General features: G+C 38.7%; 1 protein-coding gene across 1 annotated transcript in view; it reads right to left on the bottom strand.

The window, feature by feature from the left end:
• LOC100666235 (putative serine protease K12H4.7) overlaps nucleotides 1-22,401 on the bottom strand; it is a 102,651-nt gene that overhangs the window by 59,425 nt on the left and 20,825 nt on the right. Inside the window, exons 3-4 of the mRNA XM_023541023.2 lie at nucleotides 21,690-21,922; nucleotides 20,107-20,242 (exon numbers count right to left, since the gene is read on the bottom strand). Of these exons, the coding sequence (XP_023396791.2) occupies nucleotides 20,107-20,242; nucleotides 21,690-21,922 (369 nt within the window). The remainder of the gene's footprint in view (nucleotides 1-20,106; nucleotides 20,243-21,689; nucleotides 21,923-22,401) is intronic.

Below are 22,401 nucleotides of genomic sequence, written 5' to 3'. Positions count from 1 at the left end.
TAAAAATCTTGGTGTACATTTCAAACAGACCAATTTATATAAAAGTTTATCTAACTTGCTACTAAAAATCTAGATCATAAGACAGACACAAGACACAGTTTTTCTGGACAAGGAAAGAATTGAGGTTCTAAGACAGCCTTAAAAAAAGTCCAACAATTTTCAGCCATAGCCTTAAACCTGATACCAGATAGAAAATTAGACACAATGCTCTAGGCCAGAAGCAAGCTCTTAGAACAAAGGAGACAGAAAGGTGACATAAACTCACTGACAATACCACACAAAACAAGGATATTGGGATTCTAGTTTCTTAAAGTGTTTATAGCAATTTTCAGTAAGATTGACTCAACTCACTGGAATCCCTATCCTAGGGTCCCAGCCTCCCTGGAGATGCCACTGTAAGCTAGCCTCTGTGTAGTAAACTTCCTTAGGCCAAAATAGTTCTTGAGTCTGGTGGGGGGTTTTATACAGGTAAAGACTGCAATGACAATGTTGCAGGGATTCAGGGGTACAAGTACACATGAGCAGATAGGTATTGATCATCAGTGCGTTATCTCCAATCAAAAAGAATAATTTAAGACATTATTTCCTGTCCTTGAACATAAAAAATGTGACTCGGTTGAAGGTGGGTTCACAAAGACTCACAAGGACACATCAACTGGGTACTGAGATATAAAGACAATAGGAAAAAAAAAATATATATATATATATTTTTTTTTATAAAATTTTTTTTTTTTTATATATATATATATGTCATGGATTGAATTAAGTCCCCCCAAAAATGTGTGTATCAATTGGTCTGGGTCATGATTCCCAGTATTGTGTGATTTTCTTCTATGTTCTAAATCCTGCCTCTATGATGTTAATGAGGGAGGGTGGGTGGCAGTTGTTAGTGAGACAGGACAACCTACAGGACTGGATTGTGTCTTGAGGCAATCTCTTGAGATACAAAAGAGAGAAGCAACCAGAGAGATGGGGGACCTCATACCACCAAGAAGGCAGTGCCAGGAGCAGAGCATATCCTTTGGACCCAAGGTCCCTGCACCTGAGAAGCTCTTTGACCATGGGAAGATTGAGGACAAGGACCTCCCTCCAGAGTCGACAGAGAAATCCTTCCCTTGGAGGTGACACCTTAAATTTGAACTTTTAGCCTATATTACTGTGAGAAAATAAACTTCTCTTTGTTAAAGCCATCTACTTGTGGTATTTCTGCTATAGGAGCACTAGATGACTAAGAATATATATATATTTTAGGAAACCTTTCACATAAGCCAAAACACAGAAGACTTTGTACTCTTACCGTTTTCTATTAACATTTAGTGACTAGAACATTTGTTGGATCAATGAAGACCCTCCTGACTGTCAGTTACTGAAACCTGTACCAATGATTGTTAAGAAAGGCAATTCAAAATGTAAGATCACAGTTTCTGCTGATCTGTGAAAAGGTTAAGCTTTCAATGGTTTTGCCCATTTTGTACCCTGTAATATTCTGAGGACTTGTGCAGACGTGGCGTTGACGACATGCTTGTCCCTTTTCCCATTCTTCCCTATTCTGTAATATTCCTTGAACTTTGACAGACATGGCTCTAACAACATGCTTGTCCACTTCCCACTTTTGCCTTTTTGAATATACGAACCAATTGAAAGACTTACATGGATGCTCAAGAGAAAAAACAAAGACCGATAAAAAAAATCATAAAAATAAGTGCTGTGAAAGTATTAAAAATTGGCTTTGCTCTAGTCCTTTTATTAGTTTTTGTTTTAAACTTTGCTTGCATTGTTCCTCTTTCTAGACACGCTTATGTGTCAGTGTATGCCTTTAATGAGCTGGTGCCACCTCCCCGAAGGGTAGAGTCATTTCAAGTGATTCAAAGTTCCAGCTCCAAATGATGGTTGCTCAGGGATTTCAACCCATCCCGGATCAAGAGGAGAGACAACACCTAAATAAAAGGCCAACATAGATACAAGAAAGATATAATAGTTTAGCTCAGACAACACAAGAGTTCCACTCCACTAACCTTTTGGCCTCTATGCCTCCATCCAGCAGGAAGCAGCAAGAAAGACTCTCCTCCCTGTTTACCAAGATAGAGAAACTCACAACAAAAGAGGTGATTGGAACAGGCTGCTCCACTGTGACATGAATAAGACCTACGCCATTTTTTTTCTCTTCTAAACTTATTCTCGACTGCTCAGTTCCTTTTTCCTTGCTAAATTTTTACTAATGACTAATGTCCTTTTCAGACTGTGGAAAACAAATTATATCATCTAAGAAAGTTTTATGACCACTGAAACCACACCAGGAGACCAGTCACCCCCTGGGCAAATGAGATAACACCTTGGGACCATGATCACTGAAACAATTCCAGGAGAGAATGACATTCCACAAGTTCCTGAAGCCCATGATTTTGCCCTATAAAACTTTCATCCCATCTCCACTTGGGGGAGACAGTTTTTGGAGGAGATCATTCCCCTCTGTCTCCTGTGTATCAATATAAAATAAAGCTCTTGCTACTCAGCTCATCCCTGTCTCAAGAATTGGCTGTTTGTGGCAGGCAACTCTAACTGGTGAAGTTGCGGTAACATGGGACCATGGTCTCAGGGAACATCTAGCTCAATTGGCATTACGCAGTTTATAAGAAAATGTTTTACTTGGTTCCACAATCAACAGCCATGGAAGCAGCAGTCAAGAAATCAAAAGAAGCATTGCATTGGGCAAATCTGCTGCAAAGGATCTCTCCAAAGTGTTGAAGAGCAAAGATGTCACCCTGAAGACTAAGGTGCACCTGACCCAAGCCATGGTATTTTCAATTGTATCATATGCATATGAAACGTGGACAATGAATAAGGAAGACCAAAGAAGAGTTGACGCCTTTGAATTGTGGTGTTGGCGAAGAATATTGAATACACCACGGACTGCCAAAAAAAGAACGAACAAATCTGTCTTGGAAGAAGTACAACCAGAATGCTCCTTAGAGGCAAGGATGGCGAGACTGCATCTTACATACTTTGGGCATGTTGTCAGGAGGGATCAGTCCTGGAGAAGGACATCATGCTTGGCAGAGTACAGGGTCAGTGGACAAGAGGAAGAAGCTCAACGAGGTCGATTGACACAGTGGCTGCAACAATGAGTTGAAGCATAACAACGACTGTAAGGATGGCTCAGGACCAGGCAGTGTTTCGTTCTGTTGTGCATAGGGTTGCTATGAGTCGGAACTGACTCGACAACACCTAACAACAACAACAGTTTGTTTTGTAAAACTTCATCTAAAGTACAGTAAAAAAAAGAAAAATGTATAGCAGAATTAAAACAAAAAAAGAAAAAAAAAATCAAACAACACATCGCATCAGGCAAATCTGCTGCAAAAGACCTCTTTACAGTGTTAAAAGCAAAGATGTTACAGTATGGAGTTAATGTGCACTTGACCCAACACATGGTGTTTTCAGTTGCCTCATATGCATGTGAAAGCTGGACAATCAATAAGGAAGACCAAAGAAGAATTAAAGCCTCTGGATTTTAGTGTAGGGGAAGAATATTGAATATACATGGACTGCCAAAAAAACAAACAGATCTGTCCTGGAAAAAGTACAGCTAGAAGGCTCCTTAGAAGCAAGGACGGTGAGACTTTGTCTCACATATTTTGGACATGTTATCAGGAGGGACCACTTCCAAGAAAAAGACATCATGCAGGGTAAAGTAGAGGGTCAGCAAAAAATAGAAAGATACTCAATAAGATGAACTGACACAGTGGCTGCAACAATGTGCTCAAACTAATGATCATGAGAATGGTGCAGGATTTTAGCAACAACAGCAATATCCATTTTGCCTCTGAGCATTTATTCAATCAAACCAAATCATTCATCTCAATCCTTCTAGCTCATTACATCCTGGCCTTAGTCCTTTGACCTCTTCTTTGGCAGCCTCAAAACCCCTGGCTTCATAGCACTGAATTTCATCTCATCTCTAATCCAAAAACTCCCCGTTACAAATTGCATGCTGTGATAGAACCTTGACTGCTCCCCCACAGTTTTTAGAATGGCATGAAGTTTTGCCTGAATTCTTCCCCCAGTTCCAGCCTTAGGAAAGGAGCCCAATCTCTGAGCCCATCAGTTCTGTTGGTGATGTCTGGAGACACAGCACCTAGCACGGTGGATAAATTGTGAAGGAAGAAGAAAGATCTAAGTGTCACAAACCTGTTATACATGCAGTGAGGGCTAAAAATGTGTTCTCAAGGGCAGAGGATTAGCCAAAGCACAAGGACATCATTTATGTGAAAGAAGTTTAAGATCCAAAGAAGAAAGGACAGAAGGAGGCCACTGCCTGATGTGGATTTTGTACATCCCGATTCAATACAAATTATTTTAGTCCAAGAATTAAAGGTAGACTTACAGTTCCCCATGAGCAAAGGGAAAGGGGAAGACACATACATAATTTGCACTAACTTTGCAAAAGGAGGCCCACAAGGCTCAGCTGAGTTCTAGACTGCCAACTGAAAAGAGGGTGGTTTAAATCCACCAGTTACTCTGTGCGAGTAAAGACCTGGCAATTTGCTCCTTAGAAGATTGGATCCTAGGAAACTCTATGGGGCAGTTCCACTCTGTCATATAGGGTCACTATACATCAGAATGGACTCCACAGCGCACAACAACAATTCTCCAAACAGGAGAAATCTGGAAAAGGAGTGGGTGCTGCCTTGTAGATAAAAGCACGGGGGAGGGGAAGTGATATACCCTCAGAACATAACATTCCCAGGTAGCAGCAATCCTCAAAACTGTGTGTCTTGCTGAGAAGCCTACCCATTGGGGGACACTTATCCAGGACAGATGATTAGTTTGTCAACAGTCTGGTCCCACATCTTCTGAAACCCTCCCCACTGTACATACAGAGCACAAAAATTGGTTGGGGGGTGGGGACTAACCCTTACCCTCTGTTGGACAAGCCAAAGTCCAGTTCACAAATTGTCAAGGAGTCATACAGTGAGGCAAGCACAACTCTCAAATATTAGTGGGTCATAAACTTGAACTCTGATGAGAATTATCACCCTTTCCTTTCTTTGGAAAATATAACTATTCACACTCTATAGAAGTTTATGTTGTTTCAGGGTTTCGGGAACACAGTAAAAATTTTTTAATAACTTGATTTCCTTGAAAAATGCTAAAACTCTGCAGAAAAACAGGAAATTCTTCCCGTGGAATTTAGAATACTTATGAAAAATATAGGGGGAAATGAAAGGAAAAAAATCACTTACAAAATGACATCCAAAGGTAATAGCCTTAGTAAATAACAAAATCACTTTGTGCCCAACTTTAAAGAGAAAAGAAGTCCAGTAAAGCTGAACGGTACTAAAAGGAGCAGCAGAAAAACTCCAAGGGATGGGTTGGGGTTGGTGGTGGAAAGCTACCCTTTAGGAAATAAATATAAAAGGAGTAGGAAGAACATGCACTGAATATGCAAACATTCAAAATACAAATTAAAATTACAAAAAGAAGCTTGGTCTGTATACCTGAGAGAGCACTGGTAGGTAGCAGGTAATGGTATAAAATCAGAAAATAAAGAGAAATGAGATACATATTTCAAGACAAACAAAGCCATGTACTAAGTTCATTAAATACATAAGCGATGGGAGACAACTACAGGGATGCTGGTCTTTCATATTTACTTTTAATAAATGGTGAGAAAAATCCCTTAAGTTAGAACTGAATGAGGATCTAGATTGCACAGTTCCTAGCAGTCAATTTTAACAAGAAAAATGATAATAATAGAAATAGTCATAATATTGCTCATATGTCATTATAAGTCACAATATTCAAAGGCCCAAGCATGAAATTTTGTATCCATTCCTTTCTCCATACCTTCAAAATTAATTATCTGAGCATTTTAGTGGACATCTTAAATAGTAAATCCACATAAAGTACTCTATAAATATTTCCTGTGAATATTCTGATTGTTACCAGATGCTTCTCATAGCCTCCAGCATCCATTCCCCCTGTTCTTTAAGGGAATCCCTTTGCAAATCACTCTCTTTCTACTCTTAACCTATTGGTGTCAAGAGGTGTTGACATCTATTCTTAGTCTCTGGAACATCTCCTGACCCCGAATAAGGAAGTCAGAACAACATAGTCCTAAGCTATGGTGGTGGACTCATGGGTGAGCCTGTGTACAAGCCGAGCAATAAAAATACTGGTTGGGATATTTCCTGAAACAATCTCCTTCTACGACTGGTGGTACCAAAGGTTAGATAGGCCTAGAGTGATCATTACCATCTTGGCCACCACTTAAGCAGAAGATATTTAAAAGCAAAAGCAAAAAAAGGAGAAATCATCTGAAGGATATAGTTAGAATCCAGGGGCCAAATGTGATGAAACCACTTAAGTCTATCTCTGGACTTTTTAGTTACATGAGTCACTGATTCTTTTTTCTTACATAATATGAGGTGAGATGTTTTTCTGTTGCTTGCAATCAAGAGTCCTGGCAATGTGCTTGCTATGTGCTAGAGAGATACTGATGTCTAAGACAGGGGACCTTGCATTTATGGAGCACAGAGTCTACTGAAAAAGATTGGCATTAACCATCCATTACCCTTGAGATGAAAGTTATAATGGAGGAGTGCAGATCTCTAAAGGCAAGGTTTATCAATGGGTTCATCTGACCTGGTCTGAGAGATCTGGGAAGACTTCCCCAAAGGATTGACGCTTATTATGAGAGGAAGGATGAAAAGGAGTTAGTCTAGGTTAAACAGATGACATTAAGAAAACAAAATCCTTGCACACACACACACAAAAATCCTTATACAAAATCCTTACTCCATATACTCTATAAAAGACAACTTTGAATTGTATTTTAGAATAGGTTTTTTTTTAATATTTTAATACCAGAATTGGAAAGCAAGGATACACACTAACGAGAAATGAATAAGCCTATAGATTAAATAGACCTGTGAGATAAGTAAATTTCTGTAAACACCTGGAATCATACATAAGGAGATGGTTAAAGTAAAAGTAGATGTCTTCACGAACACACAATGGCAAATATTTTCTAGTGATGGGTATTCTGAGGCAACGGACAGTGTTGGGACAGTTTAGATAGGAGGACTAAACTACTGAGGGGTTGAGGTGTGAGACGTTCTGAGGACTGTAAAGTACTTTGTGATCTTAGAAAAGTCATGTAAACTTCTATGTATCGATTTGCAAATCTATCAAATGACTGAGTTATAAATAGACGATCTCTAAAAGCCCCTCTACAAATTAAATTCTAGAGAGGTGTCTTCAGTCTGGTTTGTCAAAGTTTAATTTTGAACACTTTCCAAGCACAACTTTGCCATGCTCTTTTTCACTAGGGCCCTTGTGTTGGTTATTCTCCATTTGTAGGATTATGAACTATCTAGAGAACTTGATATCTAAAGAAAGATAGAAACTGAAGTTCATGTTTGACAACATGAACTCATTGACATCTAGTCATTTCCAACTCATAGCGACCCTATAGGATAGAGTAGAACTGCCCCATAGAGTTTCCAAGGAGCGCCTGGTGGCTTCAAACTGCTAACCTTTTGGTTAGTTGCCATAACAGTTAACCACTATGCCACCAGAGTTTCCATGTTTAACAACATAGAATGTAGAATACAGGAACACTGTCCTGCTTTTAAATATCAAGCAGCACTCCAAAAATTACTCACAGAAATGTATCTAGACTGAGAAATTTTGAGAAATTGAATTGAATGCATGTAGGATGACTATAAAATAATGTGCCTGGTTTCAAAACAAGCACACTAAGTGGTCACAGTGTCCTAAAGAAGGGCCCTTTGAGGATGATCCCCTGATCCCAGGCATGCTGTTGCTTCCATTCAGGGAGCACTATTAGAAACTGATTTTTGGAAAATTGTCTTTACATTGACTAATTCATTGACTACTCATAATGTTGATAAAATGTGGCCTTTAGATGAGTTCTTAAAACACTACAAAGTCCCTTATTGAATTGGCAATTGGGTTACCTATAATTTTACAACAATTAGCAAATGTCATTTAGCTCCAAGACTCCATGTCAGGTAAATAAAGTGGGTACTCGAGCTGTAGTATTCTACTTTAATCAAAAACATTAAGCTGTGTATTTGGCTCCCCTGTGCTCAAACTGTCTGTAGGGCAACTACAAATAAAATCTAAAATAAATATGTCAAATAATGATAGTATCATGAGAGTAAGAGAATCACCTGCTAGGGGAACTGTATTTACACACTTACTGCCAACTGATATGTAGATAAGTTTTAGTAAACTAATATACTGGATTAAATATATGTATAAGGTCCCTATGAGCTGGAATGGACTCGATGGCAACGGGTTTGGTTTGGTTCTGGTTTTAGGATTAAAACAGGAGCTTTTCCAGTAAATCTTTGAGAATTCGTCATTCCAAAATATTTTGGAGCCTCTCTCATGAGCCATGCACTTTGCTCTGTCTTTAACAGGCACCCAAAGAATAAGGATAATTTCTGATAATACAGCAGAGCTCAGGCAAGTAAGGACTGGAGCCAATACTTGAGCTTAAATTCCTATTACCGGACCCTGAAAAGAGACCATCTGGCAATAGATGGTGTCAAAAGTTTGAAAAAACTGGAGTCACGTGTTGGGGATTTCTGGAAATAAAACTTAATTTCTGAACAAAATTTTGTAAAATTAATGAGATCTAATTAAATGCATCCCATGTATAAGAGACCAGAAAGTTTCTTAAATTTTTATTTAGAGCCACAGCTTTGAATAATCTACAATTCATATTTCTTCTAAACCTGAAACTAAATAACTCCAAAATTTATGAATCCTGAAGTTGTGTCTTTATGTGTTTACTGCCCCTTTAGTTTACAATTAAATTATTAGTATTGAATTCTCGCTTTAGCTAACAACCTATTTATGTACGGGGAAGTGATGTATCCTCAGAAGATAACATTTCCATGTATCAGCAATCCTCAGTTTAATTCATTGTAAATATTCCAAGAAACTCACCAGTTTTCAACTTTTTTTAATGTATAATATACAATGAAATAAATTATTTAAGTATCCTAGATTTCCCAACTTAGGAAATACTCAAAAGGGTGATGGGAACAGAAAAATATTACTGAATAATTTTGAATGCTTAAGATATTTGGGGGATAAACTGGTAATATACATTACAGTTATCTTTTAACCTACACTATTTGTGTGCTAAGGTATATTAGAACTGATGTAAAAATCACTTAAATGGGAAGTGAGAAAAGAGAACAGTTAGACTACCACAACTTACTATTAGCAGAAATCGCTCAACAATACTTGACAATCCACACATTTCCTCTGGCCAATGTATTTAAATTTCACTTAGGGGAATTTAAATGTCCTCAAATAGAATTAACTGCAGGTAAGAAACCATTAAAAGTGTTCTTGAAATTTAACCTTAGTTAATAATTTTGAAGCTAATATTATTCTTAAAGCAAACATGGTAAGTATTGATAAATGAAAAAAAAAAAAATCTATTCCTAAAACAAAAGGAAAGTGTGGTTTACTTTATTCATTTTATAAAATGAACTCACAATTGTGACTGCATCAGCAAATGCATCAGCCAAACTCTTTGTTAAATGATTTCAGCTATGCCACTTCAGGATGTATCTATCTTCTACAAGAGAGTTTACCATATGGAATTGATTTGGGCCAAAACAGATTTCACAAGAGCACGATTTTCATATTTCCTGGATCAGTACAATCTCTTAGAATATATACTGGTCTTACAGACGTGAGCCAAAATCTCCAAGAATCTGAATATGGACATCGGGAAATGGGTCTATTTCAGTAGACATTTCCACCATTCAGTCACCTCCAGTCCCTTAAATTGCGTAGAAAAATAAATAACATTTCTAGAACAGTTTGAATCTGAATTTGATATTTTCCTTTCCTCCTAAATATTCTATAGTTAGACATGTAAACCATCTTGCACATTTTCACAATTCACATGTTTTTACAAGTCTATCCAACTGACAAATAGTGGTTGAGCCTATTCCAAGGGCTTAAAGAAAATGGTCCCCACATTTGGTAGGTTTGAGTTCCTACTGGAAATGAATAGCAAAGTCCATAAATAAATGCTCACTGCGGGGTATAGACTGTGGGTTCCAGGGGATTGAGGGAAGAGGGAGATGCTGGAACTGGGCAGTGCTATCAGAAAGGCAAATGGTCCATGTAAAGCATGGCACAGGTCCCTGGTGAGACAGAGTATGTTCAGACCCCTCATCTATTGCTTTATTGCAGAATGATGCACGGGCTAGATGCCTTACTCCTGGAGATGCATCACTGGCTCAGTGATAGAATTATCACCTTCCATGCAGAAGACACAGGTTCAAATCCTGGGTGATACACCTCATGTGCAACCACCATCTGTCTGTTTTGATATGATGCTGAACTGGTTTCATCAGAGCTTTCAGTCTAAGGCAGTCTAGGAAGAAAAGCCTGGTGACCTACTACTGAAAAACAGGCAACGAAAATCCTATGGATTTGGCAAAAGATCAGAGGAACAGCGACAGAGTAGGGAGTTTTGTGTTCCATAGTGCATACAGTTATTAGGAGCCAAGGGTCTAATAACAGCAGCTTTTAAAAACAAACAACTAAAAAAAAACCTTACTTATCCAATTCTTTGGCTTTATAACAGGGAGGAGAATAATAGCTCCCTCACAGGTTGACTGTGCGTATGGGTTAGTAGCACAGTGCTTGGCACATCATTGTTGGCTGTTAAGTTAGTCAGGTGGTAGGACTTAATGAAGTTTTGAAATGATGGATAGAATTTGGGTAGGATGAAACGAAAGCAGGTTCCGGGATAGGGAGCAACGTGTATACAAACTCTGAGACAGAAATGAGATGCAGCATAGAGAAAAGGTCTACTGAAATTTTCAATCTTTAGACCAATTGCACAAAGAAGATACACAATTAAATAATTTATATATTACATATTAAACCAGAGGAAGAACACAGATACCTGTGCCTCTGGAGATTCTGATTCAGTAGCTCTAGAAAGAGAAATGGAGCCAGAATGCTCCTTAGAAGTGAGGATGATAAGACATTGTCTTGCTTACTTTGGACATGTCATCAGGAGGGACCAATCACTGGAGAAGGATATTATGTTTAGTAAAGTGGAAGGTCAGCAAAAGAAAGAAATATCCTCAAGGAGATGGATTTAAACAGTGGCTGCAACAATGGGCTCAATCATAGCAATGATTGTGAGGATTTCACAGGACTGGGTGATGTTTCATTCAGTAATATATAGGGTCACTATGAGTTGTAACCAATTCAAGGACACCTAACAATAACAACGGGGAGAGATCCAGAAATCTGTATATTAAAAACAGACAAGAGCAGGAGCCAAGATGGCTGACAAGGCAGACACTACCTCGGATCCCTCTTGCAACAAAGACTCCAAAAACCAAGTGAATCAATCACATACATGACAATCTAAGAACCCTGACCATCAAACACAGATCTAAAGAGTTGACCTGAGCGACAGGTGAGCGAAAAGTGGCGCCCTGAACCAGTGACAGCTTCTGGAACCCACGACCCATCCCACAGCCTTGAGCCCTCGTGGTTCCCTGGTGCCGAGTGGCAGGGCTCATTGTGGCTTGCTGAGGCGGGGCAGGCACGGGACACAGCCCCAACCCCTAGCCCCCTGGGGTAACCTCTGTAGAGACTCAGCCAGTGCAAGCAGGCTGCACACTGATGGGGCTAACGAGAGAATGAAAAAGCACGGGGAAGTAGTGACTGTTTTTGGAGCCTGAAGCCAGTGTCCCAGTCAGAAAACCTTGGTGCCGGGCTTTGGACTGGGCGCAGGGGAGCTGAGTGCAGCATCCTGAGATGGCGCAAACATGGGGCACAGACCTAGCCCCCTGAGGTGACCCCAGGGGATGCCCAGCCAGTGCACGCAGGCAGCGTAGCGACACGGCTGACAGAAGGAGAAGTCACCGGGAGGCAGTGACTGATTTTAGAGCCGGGAGTGTGGCATCCCAGCTGGGGAACCTTGGCGCTGGACTTTGGACTGGGAGCGGAGGAAGTAACCACAGCTTCTGGGATAGCACAAGCACAGGACGTGGGCCTGACCCTCGGGGGCAATCTCTACCCAGCCAATGCACACAGGCTACACACCCCTTGGGAATCTCAGATAAAACAGTCATCCCAAGCAAGATAAGTAACTTTTTCTATATTGCTGGATGTATTCTCTCCTATCTGTCTGATCCCTCCCCTCCCCTTCCCAGGAGGCTTCATTAACATTGGAATTTCATGGGCCAGAGAGTGAAGTGCTCTGCGTTTTTTTTTTCTTTGTTTGTTTTGTCTTTTCCTAACCCATTCTTCTGGCCTGAGAGAAGCAGCTATAAAAAACCCAGGAACCGAGAATCCTTCCCTGACTTCCCGAAATTGTACTAAAAATACAGAGCAAGCTCCAGCCAAGCATTTGTGATCCACAGTCTTGGGCTTTCATCCCTACAGGGAACAAGGTGGCTATTATAATGCTAAGGCAATTCTGATAGTGATCTGACTGTAATTGTTTTAGTGTATTACTGAAAACACAGGTTTCCCAGGTCTGATATCTCTGCGTATTCAACAGAGCCCTCACTGACCTACAGCGGGGAACTGAGGGCTGAAGCTCCACCCAAGCCACCTAACCTTCTGCCATAGGGGTCTGAGGATAGTGACATCTACCAATCTGTAGAGATACATGCATTGGGCACCTATGGTACAGCTTCAGATCCCACCCACCAAAGTGCTTTAGGAATAGAGACACGCCTACCTCACTGGCACTTGGGGGAAGCCTGTCTGCATCCTGCCCCCCTGGAATGTGACCTGCTGCTGCTACTAGAATCTGGTACACAAGTAGCACCACTACTTCTCTAAGTGAATAGGTGGCAGTCTACCCCACACACTTGGTGACCCAAAATCAGATTCTACTCAAGAATAGTGAATGGACCCTTAGGCTTATATTTCTGGTACTGGCCCAAACCAGCTGGTAAGAGGACATAAGCAATTCAAAGCCTACAACAATCAAGACAGTGCAATCTAGTAGCCCATCTACATATAATGAAAGAAAATAAAACAAGATAAGACTCAGTGAGCAAATATAAAATAAATCATTACAATATCCTATAGATGGCTCAGAGACAACAGTTGATATCAAACCACATAAAGAAGCAGACCATGATTGCTTCTAAAACTCCCAAAATTAATGAATTAAAATCTTTCCCAAATGAAGACACAATCCTGGAATTGCTAGAAGCAGAATATAAAAAAATTAATTTACAGAATGCTTCAAGACATCAGGGATGACCTCAAAATGAAATAAGGCAATCTACAAAAACCAAGGAACACACTGATAAAGCAGTTGAAGAAATCAAAAAGATTATTCAAGAACATAGTGGAAAAATTAATAAGCTGAAAGAATCCATAGAGAGACAGCATTCAGAAATCCAAAAGATTAACAGTAAAATTACAGAATTAGACAACTCGATAGGAAGTCAGAGGAGCAGAATTGAGGAATTGGAATACAGAGTGGGGGAGTTGGAGGATAAAGCAATTGACAGCAAAATAGCTGAAGAAAAATCACAAAGAAGAATTTAAAAAAATGAAGAAACCCTAAGAATCATGTGGGACTCTATCAAGAAGAATAACTTGCGTGTGATTGGAGTCCCAGAACAAGGAGTGATAACAGAAAATACAGAGAGAATAGTTGAAGATCTGTTGGCAGAAAACTTCCCTGACATCATGAAAGATAAAAGGGTATCTATCCAAGGTACTCATTGAACCCCATATAAGATTGATCCTAAAAGAAAATCACCAAGAAATATTATCATCAAACTTGCCAAAACCAAAGATAAAGAGAAAATTTTAAAAGCAGCCAGGGATAAAAGAAAGTTCTCCTACAAAGGAGAATCAATAAGAATAAGTTCAGACTACTCAGCAGAAACCATGCAGTCAAGAAGGCAATGGGATGACATATATAGAGCACTGAAGGAGAAAAACTGCCAGCCAAGGATCATTTATCCAGCAAAACTCTCTCTGAAATATGAAGGCGAAATTAAAACATTTACAGATAAACACAAGCTTACAGAATTTGCAAAAATCAAACCAAAGCTACAAGAAATACTAAAGGAAATTGGTCAGAAAATCAATAACATCAGATAACAACACAACACAAGCTCACAGAACAGAACATCCTGATATCAACTCAAATAGGGAAATGACAAAAACAAATTAAGATTAATTTTAAAAAGAAAAAAAAATGCTCAAAACAGGGAATCATTGAAGTCAATATGTAAAAGATCACAATAATCAAAAAGAGGGACTAAATACAGGTGGCATAGAACTACCATACGGAGAGGGATACAAGGCGATACAGGACAATACAAGTTAGGTTTTTACTTAGAAAAATAGGGGTAAATATTAAGGTAACCACAAAGAGGTCTAACAATTCCACAATTCAAAATACAAACCAAGAAAAACATAACAACCCAGCAAAAATAAATTTGACTACTATGAAAATGAGGAATACACAATTTACAAAGAAAAAAGTCTCAGCACAAAAAAGTAAGTGGAAAATGAAATTGTCAACAACACACACAAAAAGGCATCAAAATGACAGCATTAAACACGTTCTTATCTATAATTACGTTGAATGTAAATGGACTAAATGCACCAATAAAGGGACAGAGAGTCTCAGACTGGAAAAAGAAACACGACCCGTATATATGCTGTCTACAAGAGACACACCTTAGAGAAGCAAACAAACTAAAACTCAAAGGATGGAAAAAAATATATCAAGCAAACAACAATCAAAAAAGAGCAGGAAAAGCAATATTAATTTCTCAAAATAGACTTCAAAGTTAAATCCACCACAAAGGATAAAGAAGGACACTACATAATGATTAAAGGGACAATTGACCAGGAAGATATAATCATATTAAATATTTATGCACCCAATGACAGGGCTGCAAGATACATAAAACAAACTTTAACAGAACTGAAAAGTGAGATAGACACCTCCACAATTATAGTAGAAGACTTCAACACATCACTTTTGGAGGATAGGACTTCCAGGAAGAAGCTCGACAGAGACACGGAAGACCTAACTGCTACAATCAATCAACTTGACCTCATAGACCTATACGGAACACTCCACCCAACAGCTGCAAAATATATTTTTCTTTTCTAGTGCACATGGAATGTTCTCTAGAATAGATCACATCTTAGGTCAGAAAACAAACCTTTGCAGAGTCCAAAACATCAAAATATTACAAAGCATCTTCTCAGACCATAATGCCATAAAAGTGGAAATCAATAACAGAAAAATCAGGGAAAAGAAATCAAACACTTGGAAACTGAACAAAAAACTGCTCAAAAAAAACTGAGTTATAGAAGACATTAAGGAGGGAATAAAGAAATTCATAGAATGCAATGAGAATGAAAACACTTCCTATCAACACCTCTGGGACACAGCAAAAGCAGTGCTCAGAGGTCAATTTATATCAATAAATACACACATACAAAAAGAAGAGATTGCCAAAATCAGAGAACTGTCCCTACAACTTGAACAAATAGAAAGTGAGCAACAAAAGAATCCATCAGGCACCAGAAGAAAACAAGTAATAAAAATTAGAGCTGAACTAAATGAAATAGAGAACAGAACAACAATTGAAAGAATTAACAAAGTCAAAAGCTGGTTCTTCGAAAAAATTAACCAAATTGATAAACCATTGGCGAGACTGACTAAAGAAATACAGGAAAGGAAACAAATAACCCGAATAAGAGATGAGATGGGCCATATCACAACAGACCCAACTGGAATTAAAACAATCATATAAGATTATTATGAAAAACTGTACTCTAACAAATTTGCAAACCTAGAAGAAATGGATGAATTCCAAGAAAAACACTACCTACCTAAACTAATACAAACAGAAGTAGAACGACTAAAAAGACCCATAACAAAAAAAGAGATTCATAAGGTAATCAAAAAACTCCCAACAAAAAAAACCCCTGGCCCGGATGGCTTCACTGCAGAGTTCTACCAAACTTTCAGAGAAGAGTTAACACCACTACTACTAAAGATATTTCAAAGCATAGAAAATGTTGGAATACTACCTAACTCATTCTATGAAGCCACCATATCCCTGATACCAAAACCAGGTAAAGACATCACAAAAAAAGAAAATTCCAGACCTATATCCCTCATGACATAGATGCAAAAATCCTCAACAAAATTCTAGCCAATAGAATTCAACAACATATCAAAAAAATAATCCACCACAACCAAGTGGGATTTATACCAGGTATGCAGGGTTGTTTTTTATGCAAGGTTGGTTTAATATTAGAAAAACCATTAATGTAATCCACCATATAAATAAAACAAAAGACAAAAACCACATGATCTTATCAACTGATGCAGAAAGGCATTTGACAAAGTCTAACACCCATTCATGATAAAAACTCTCAGCAAAATAGGAATTGAAGGAAAATCCCTCAACATAATAAAGGGCATCTATACAAAGCCAAAAGCCAGCATCATTCTAAATGGAGAGAGCCTGAAAGCATTTCTCTTGAGAACGGGAACCAGACAAGGATGCCCTTTATCACCACTCTTATTCAACATTCTGCTAGAGGTGCTAGCCAGAGCAATTAGGCTAGACAAAGAAATAAAGGGCATCTGGATTGGCGAGGAAGAAGTAAAATTATCTCTATTTGCAGATGACATGATCTTATACACAGAAAACCCTAAGGAATCCTCCAGAAAACTACTGAAACTAATAGAAGAGTTCGGCAGAGTCTCAGGTTACAAGATAAACATACAAAAATCACTTGGATTCCTCTATATCAACAAAAAGAACATCGAAGAGGAAATAACCAAATCAATACCATTCACAGTAGCCCCCAAGAAGATAAAATACTTAGGAATAAATCTTACTAAAGATGTAAAAACCTATGAAAAGAAAACTATGAAGTACTAGTGAAAGAAACTAAAAGGGACCTACATAAGTGGAAAAACATACCATGCTCATGGATAGGAAGACTTAACATAGTAAAAATATCTATTCTACCAAAAGCCATCTATACATACAACGCACTTCTGATCCAAATTCCAATGACAGTTTTTAAAGTGATGGAGAAACAAATCACCAACTTCATACGGAAGGAAAAGAAGCCCCGGATAAGTAAAGCATTACTGAAAAAGAAGAAGAAAGTGGGAGGCCCCACTCTACCTGATTTTAGAACATATTATACAGCCACAGTAGTCAAAACAGCCTGGTATTGGTACAACAGGCACACAGACCAATGGAACAGAATTGAGAACCCAGATATAAATCCATCCACATATGAGCAGCTGATATTTGACAAGGGCCCAGTGTCAGTTAATTGGGGAAAGATGGTCTTTTTAACAAATGGTGCTGGCATAACTGGATATCCATTTGCAAAAAAATGAAACAGGACCCATACCTCACACCATGCACAAAAACTAACTCCAAGTGGATCAAAGACCTAAACATAAAGACTAAAACGATAAATATCATGGAAGAAAAAATAGGGACAACGTTAGGAGCCTAATACAAGGCATAAACAGAATACAAAACATTACTGAAAATGACGAAGAGAAAGCAGATAACTGGGAGCTCCTAAAAATCAAACACCTATGCTCATGCTCATCTAAAGACTTCACCAAAAGAGTAAAAACACCACCTTCAGATTGGGAAAAAATTTTCAGCTATGACATCTCTGACCAGTGCCTGATCTCTAAAATCTATATGATTCTGTTAAAACTCAACCACAAAAAGACAAACAACCCAATCAAAAAGTGGACAAAGGATATGAACACGCACTTCACCAAAGAAGATATTCAGGTGGCTAACAGACACTTGAGAAAATGCTCTCAATCATTAGCCATTAGAGAAATGCAAATTAAAACTACGATGAGATTCCATCTCACTCCAACAAGGCTGGCATTAATCCAAAAAACAAAATAATAAATGGAGGGGCTGCGGAGAGACTGGAACTCTTATACACTGCTGGTGGGAATGTAAAATGGTACAACCACTTTGGAAATCTATTTGGCATTTCTTAAAAAGTTAGAAATAGAACTACCATACAACCCAGAAACTCCACTCCTCGGTATATACCCTAGAGAATTAAGAGTCTTTACACGAACAGATATATGCACACCCATGTTTATTGCAGCACTGTTTACAATAGCAAAAAGCTGGAAGCAACCAAAGTGTCCATCAATAGATGAATGGTTAGATAAATTATGGTACATTCACACAATGGAATACTATGCATCGATAAAGGACAGTGATGAATCTGTGAAATATTTCATAACATGGAGGAACCTGGAAGGCATTATGCTGAGTGAAATTAGTCAGAAGCAAAAGGACAAATACTGTATAAGACAACTATTACAAGTTCTTGAGAAATACTATAAACTGAGAAGAACACATTCTTTTGTGGTTATGAGAGGGGGGAGGGAGGGAGGGTGGGAGAGGATTATTTACTGATTAGTTAGTAGATAAGAACTACTTTAGGTGAAGGGAAGGACAATACTCAATACAGGGAAGATCAGCTCAACCGGACTGGACCAAAAGCAAAGAAGTTTCTGGGATAAACTGAATGCTTCGAAGGTCAGTGGAGCAAGGGCGGGGGTTTGGGGACTATGGCTTAAGGGGACTTCTAAGTCTATTGGCATAATAAACTCTATTATGAAAACATTCTGTATCCCTCTTTGAAGTGTGGCATCTGGGGTCTTAAATGCTAACAAGCAGCCATCTAAGATGCATCAATTTGTCTCAACCCATCTGGACCAAAGGAGAATGAAGAACACCAAGGTCACACGATAACTATGAGCCCGAGATGGAAAGGGGCACATGAACCAGAGACTTACATCATCCTGAGACCAGAAGAACTAGATGGTGCCCGTCCACAACTGATGACTGCCCTGACAGGGAGCACAACAGAGAACCCCTGAGGGAGCAGGAGAACAGTGGGATGCAGACCCCAAACTCTCGTAAAAAGACCAGACTTAATGGTCTGATTGAGAGTAGAAGAATCCTGGTGGTAATGGTCCCCAAACCTTCTGTTGGCCCAGGACAGGAACCATTCCCGAAGACAACTCATCAGACATGGAAGGGACTGAACAATGGGCTGGAGAGAGATGCTGATGAAGAGTGAGCTACTTGTATCAGGTGGACACTTGAGACTGTCTTGGCATCTCCTGTCTGGAAGGGAGATGGGAGGGTAGTGAGGGTTAGAAACTGGCAAAACGGTCACAAAAGGAGAGACTGGAAGAAGGGAGCAGACTGACTCATTAGGGGGAGAGTAAATGGGAGTATGTAGTAAGGTGCATTTAAGCTTATATGTGACAGACTGACTTGATTTGTAAACTTTCACTTAAAGCACAATAAAAACTACTAAAAAAAACAAACAAAAGAAATGCCTTCGGTTCAGGTAGGGTACACAAAACCTACTACTCTTAGCACTCTAGCTGTTCTATGAGTCTAGAAAGACAGATTTTAATATAATTATTGAAGCCTAATTTTTTTTTTAATTTTAAATAACTCAAAAAAGAGCTTCCACCACTACCATGGAAATCTCTAGCCCAGGTCTTAAAAAACAATGATTTTCTTAGTCAACAGGGGGTAGAAATTAAACATAAGAACACTTTTGTTCAGTTTCTGAAAAACTTCAGTACAAATCTATGCTTTAGTACTTCAAAGACTGTTGAAAATCTCACTATTCATGGAAATGGCAAGATCTGTCCTCAAGGCCACCTCTCCTTTTTGGTTGACTCTGTTCTCCATGGACGAGTGTTTCAGGGTGCCCCTTGGCTGTCCAAGGACCACAGGGTGACACCCACTCCTTCCTTCTCTCCGATCTGCACTCCCACCAGTTTTAAAAACATCCACAGAGGCCCAGCCACCCCTCTTGTATGATCTATAAATTGCTAATATAAACAATATATAAAAGGATCCGAACTGTTCACAATCTCACGCTCTTCTCAGGTAAGTAGGCTCAAAATAAGGAAATGACAAGTAAACACCACACTATGTATAGACATAGACTCTCTTACACACAAAACAATTCACTTACATGAAATCCCTTTTAAGTTTACTGTAGTGTTTTTGATGTATCAGCCTCTTTGTAACTTCACGTAAAGCCAAGTACACTGAACTTGAACATTCACTGTTATGAGCGTCCAGAGATACTTGAACTTCTTCAAAGTATTCTAAGATTATGAAAAAAAAGTATATTTAGTATGGCTTCATCATAACCATTTATAAAATATAATTCTTTCAAGTTCACAATTTCCTATGTTTTATGACAGAGCTGAGAAAATGAAAAAAAGATTTTGTCAAAATGCTAAGAAAAGTCGTTAGTAATCAGAAAAGTACAACCATGCTCTGCAAATCCTGATCTATTAATGAACAAAACATACTCCTTTAAAGAGGTAGGGAGAAAAATACCTCAGATTTACAGATCTCAGATTTATTGGACCTGTTAAGATTTTATTAAGGCTCCAGAAACCTGAATAGTTTACATTTTAAAACTTCAAATATTAAAGGAAATCTTAAATGGAATTTTTTTTGGGGGGGGTGGTTTTGTCTTTGCAAGAAAATAAGTAGAAATTTTATACTTATTCATTTTAATGAGAACATGTATACAGAGGTCTAAATTGCCAATCAAGAGTATTATTCACCTGCAAAAACCCTGTTGTTGTTGTAGTTAGGTGCCATAGAGTCGGTTCCGACTCATAGCGACCCTATGCACAACAGAATGAAACACTGCCTGGTCCTGAGCCATCCCTACAATCGTTGTTACGATTGAGCTCATCGTTGCAGCAAAAACCCTAGTGACATTGATTATAAATGGTTTCTCATAAAAGCAGGTAATAGGAAGGAAAATTAAAAGGCAACTTCAAAGTAGAAAATTTTTGTCTTTCAAAAGTAAGAGCTTTTCCTTTACTTCTTTGGAAATAGCTAAATCACGAATTCTTTCATTATCAGATCAATATCTAAGATTTATCACACCATTTCCATCTATTAAGAAGCTAGCCATCTAAGATGCGTCAATTGGTCTCAACCCACCTGGAGCAAAGGATAATGAAAAACATCAAAGACACAAGGTAATAATGAGCCCAAGAGACAGAAAGGGCCACATAAATCAGAGACTACATCAGCCTGAGACCAGAAATAGCCGGTCATAAAGCTGCAAATATGGATATCAACTTCCAACGTTGGGTAGCACAAGAATCTCCTGTGGAACCCTATTATTTGTGCTGGAGATAAACTCAAGTCAGTTTGGGTGAACCTGTGTTATAGGGCCAGGCTTGTCAAAGAATCACTGACTCATAGTTACTTTTGTCATCATATAAAACTTTTGTCACTATATATAAAAAATACATATATATATATACACACACACACACACATACATATAAATACCATAAAAACCAAACCAGTTGCCATCAAGGTGATTCCAACTCATGGTGATCCCATGTGTGTCAGCATAGAACTGTGCTCCATGGGGTTCTCCATGGCTGATTTTTTAGAAATAGCGAGACCTTTCTTCCAAGGTACCTATAGGTTGGACTTGAACTATCAAACATTCGATTATCAGCCCAGAGCGTTAACCATTTGCCCCACTCAAGGACTCCCATATATAGGGAGACTTACCATCAAAATTAATTTCTGCTTTCACCGGTGCACTGCTGCCCACTGCTGCAGCAAATAGGTCTGGGTATTTTATTCTCGACCACACTGCAAGGGAGCCACCATAAAATTCACCAAAAGCAACCCACTTATTTTTGGTGAGCCCCATTAGTTTTGCTATTTTAATTCGGAAATTGGCAATGTCACCCAAGACTTGATGGTTCCTGATGTAGCGGAGGCTGGCAGTACTCAGATCTCTAGAATTAAAACATAAGCACACTCTCTTTGTGACAACGATTAAAGCAGAAAATATGCTGCTTAACATCAGCTTGACTCTAAAGTAAAAAAAAAAAAAACCAAAGTAGGAATGATATTTTGAAAACATGTTGAGTTTTGTACATATCAAACTTGAAATTTTAATTATCGTAATCTAGGTGACAGTGACACATAAATGTAGGAACTAGGAGTAATCGTTAGCATTTGTCTCATTTTAGTTATGTCATTTCCTCTTGTCATCACTGTGCAAGAGCTTCACATGCCTGCCACCACCCATATGGTGACCTTTCTCCATACACTGTACTGGAGCACAGCTATCACATTATTGCCCTGCCTCATTTTTCAAAATGGCTAAAATGCCAGTTATTTAATTGTTTCTACGACATTAAGAAAACCCATAGTAAATAGTAATGATGCTATTTCCCATTCTTTCTGGTTTGCTGCTACGTCTAGACAAAAC

The sequence above is a fragment of the Loxodonta africana genome, chromosome 6 (genome assembly GCF_030014295.1).
Source record: "Loxodonta africana isolate mLoxAfr1 chromosome 6, mLoxAfr1.hap2, whole genome shotgun sequence".
NCBI classification, from domain to species: domain Eukaryota; kingdom Metazoa; phylum Chordata; class Mammalia; order Proboscidea; family Elephantidae; genus Loxodonta; species Loxodonta africana.
The sequence above is the reverse complement of the archived record's forward strand: the minus strand, read 5'-3'. Positions and strand labels throughout refer to the sequence as shown.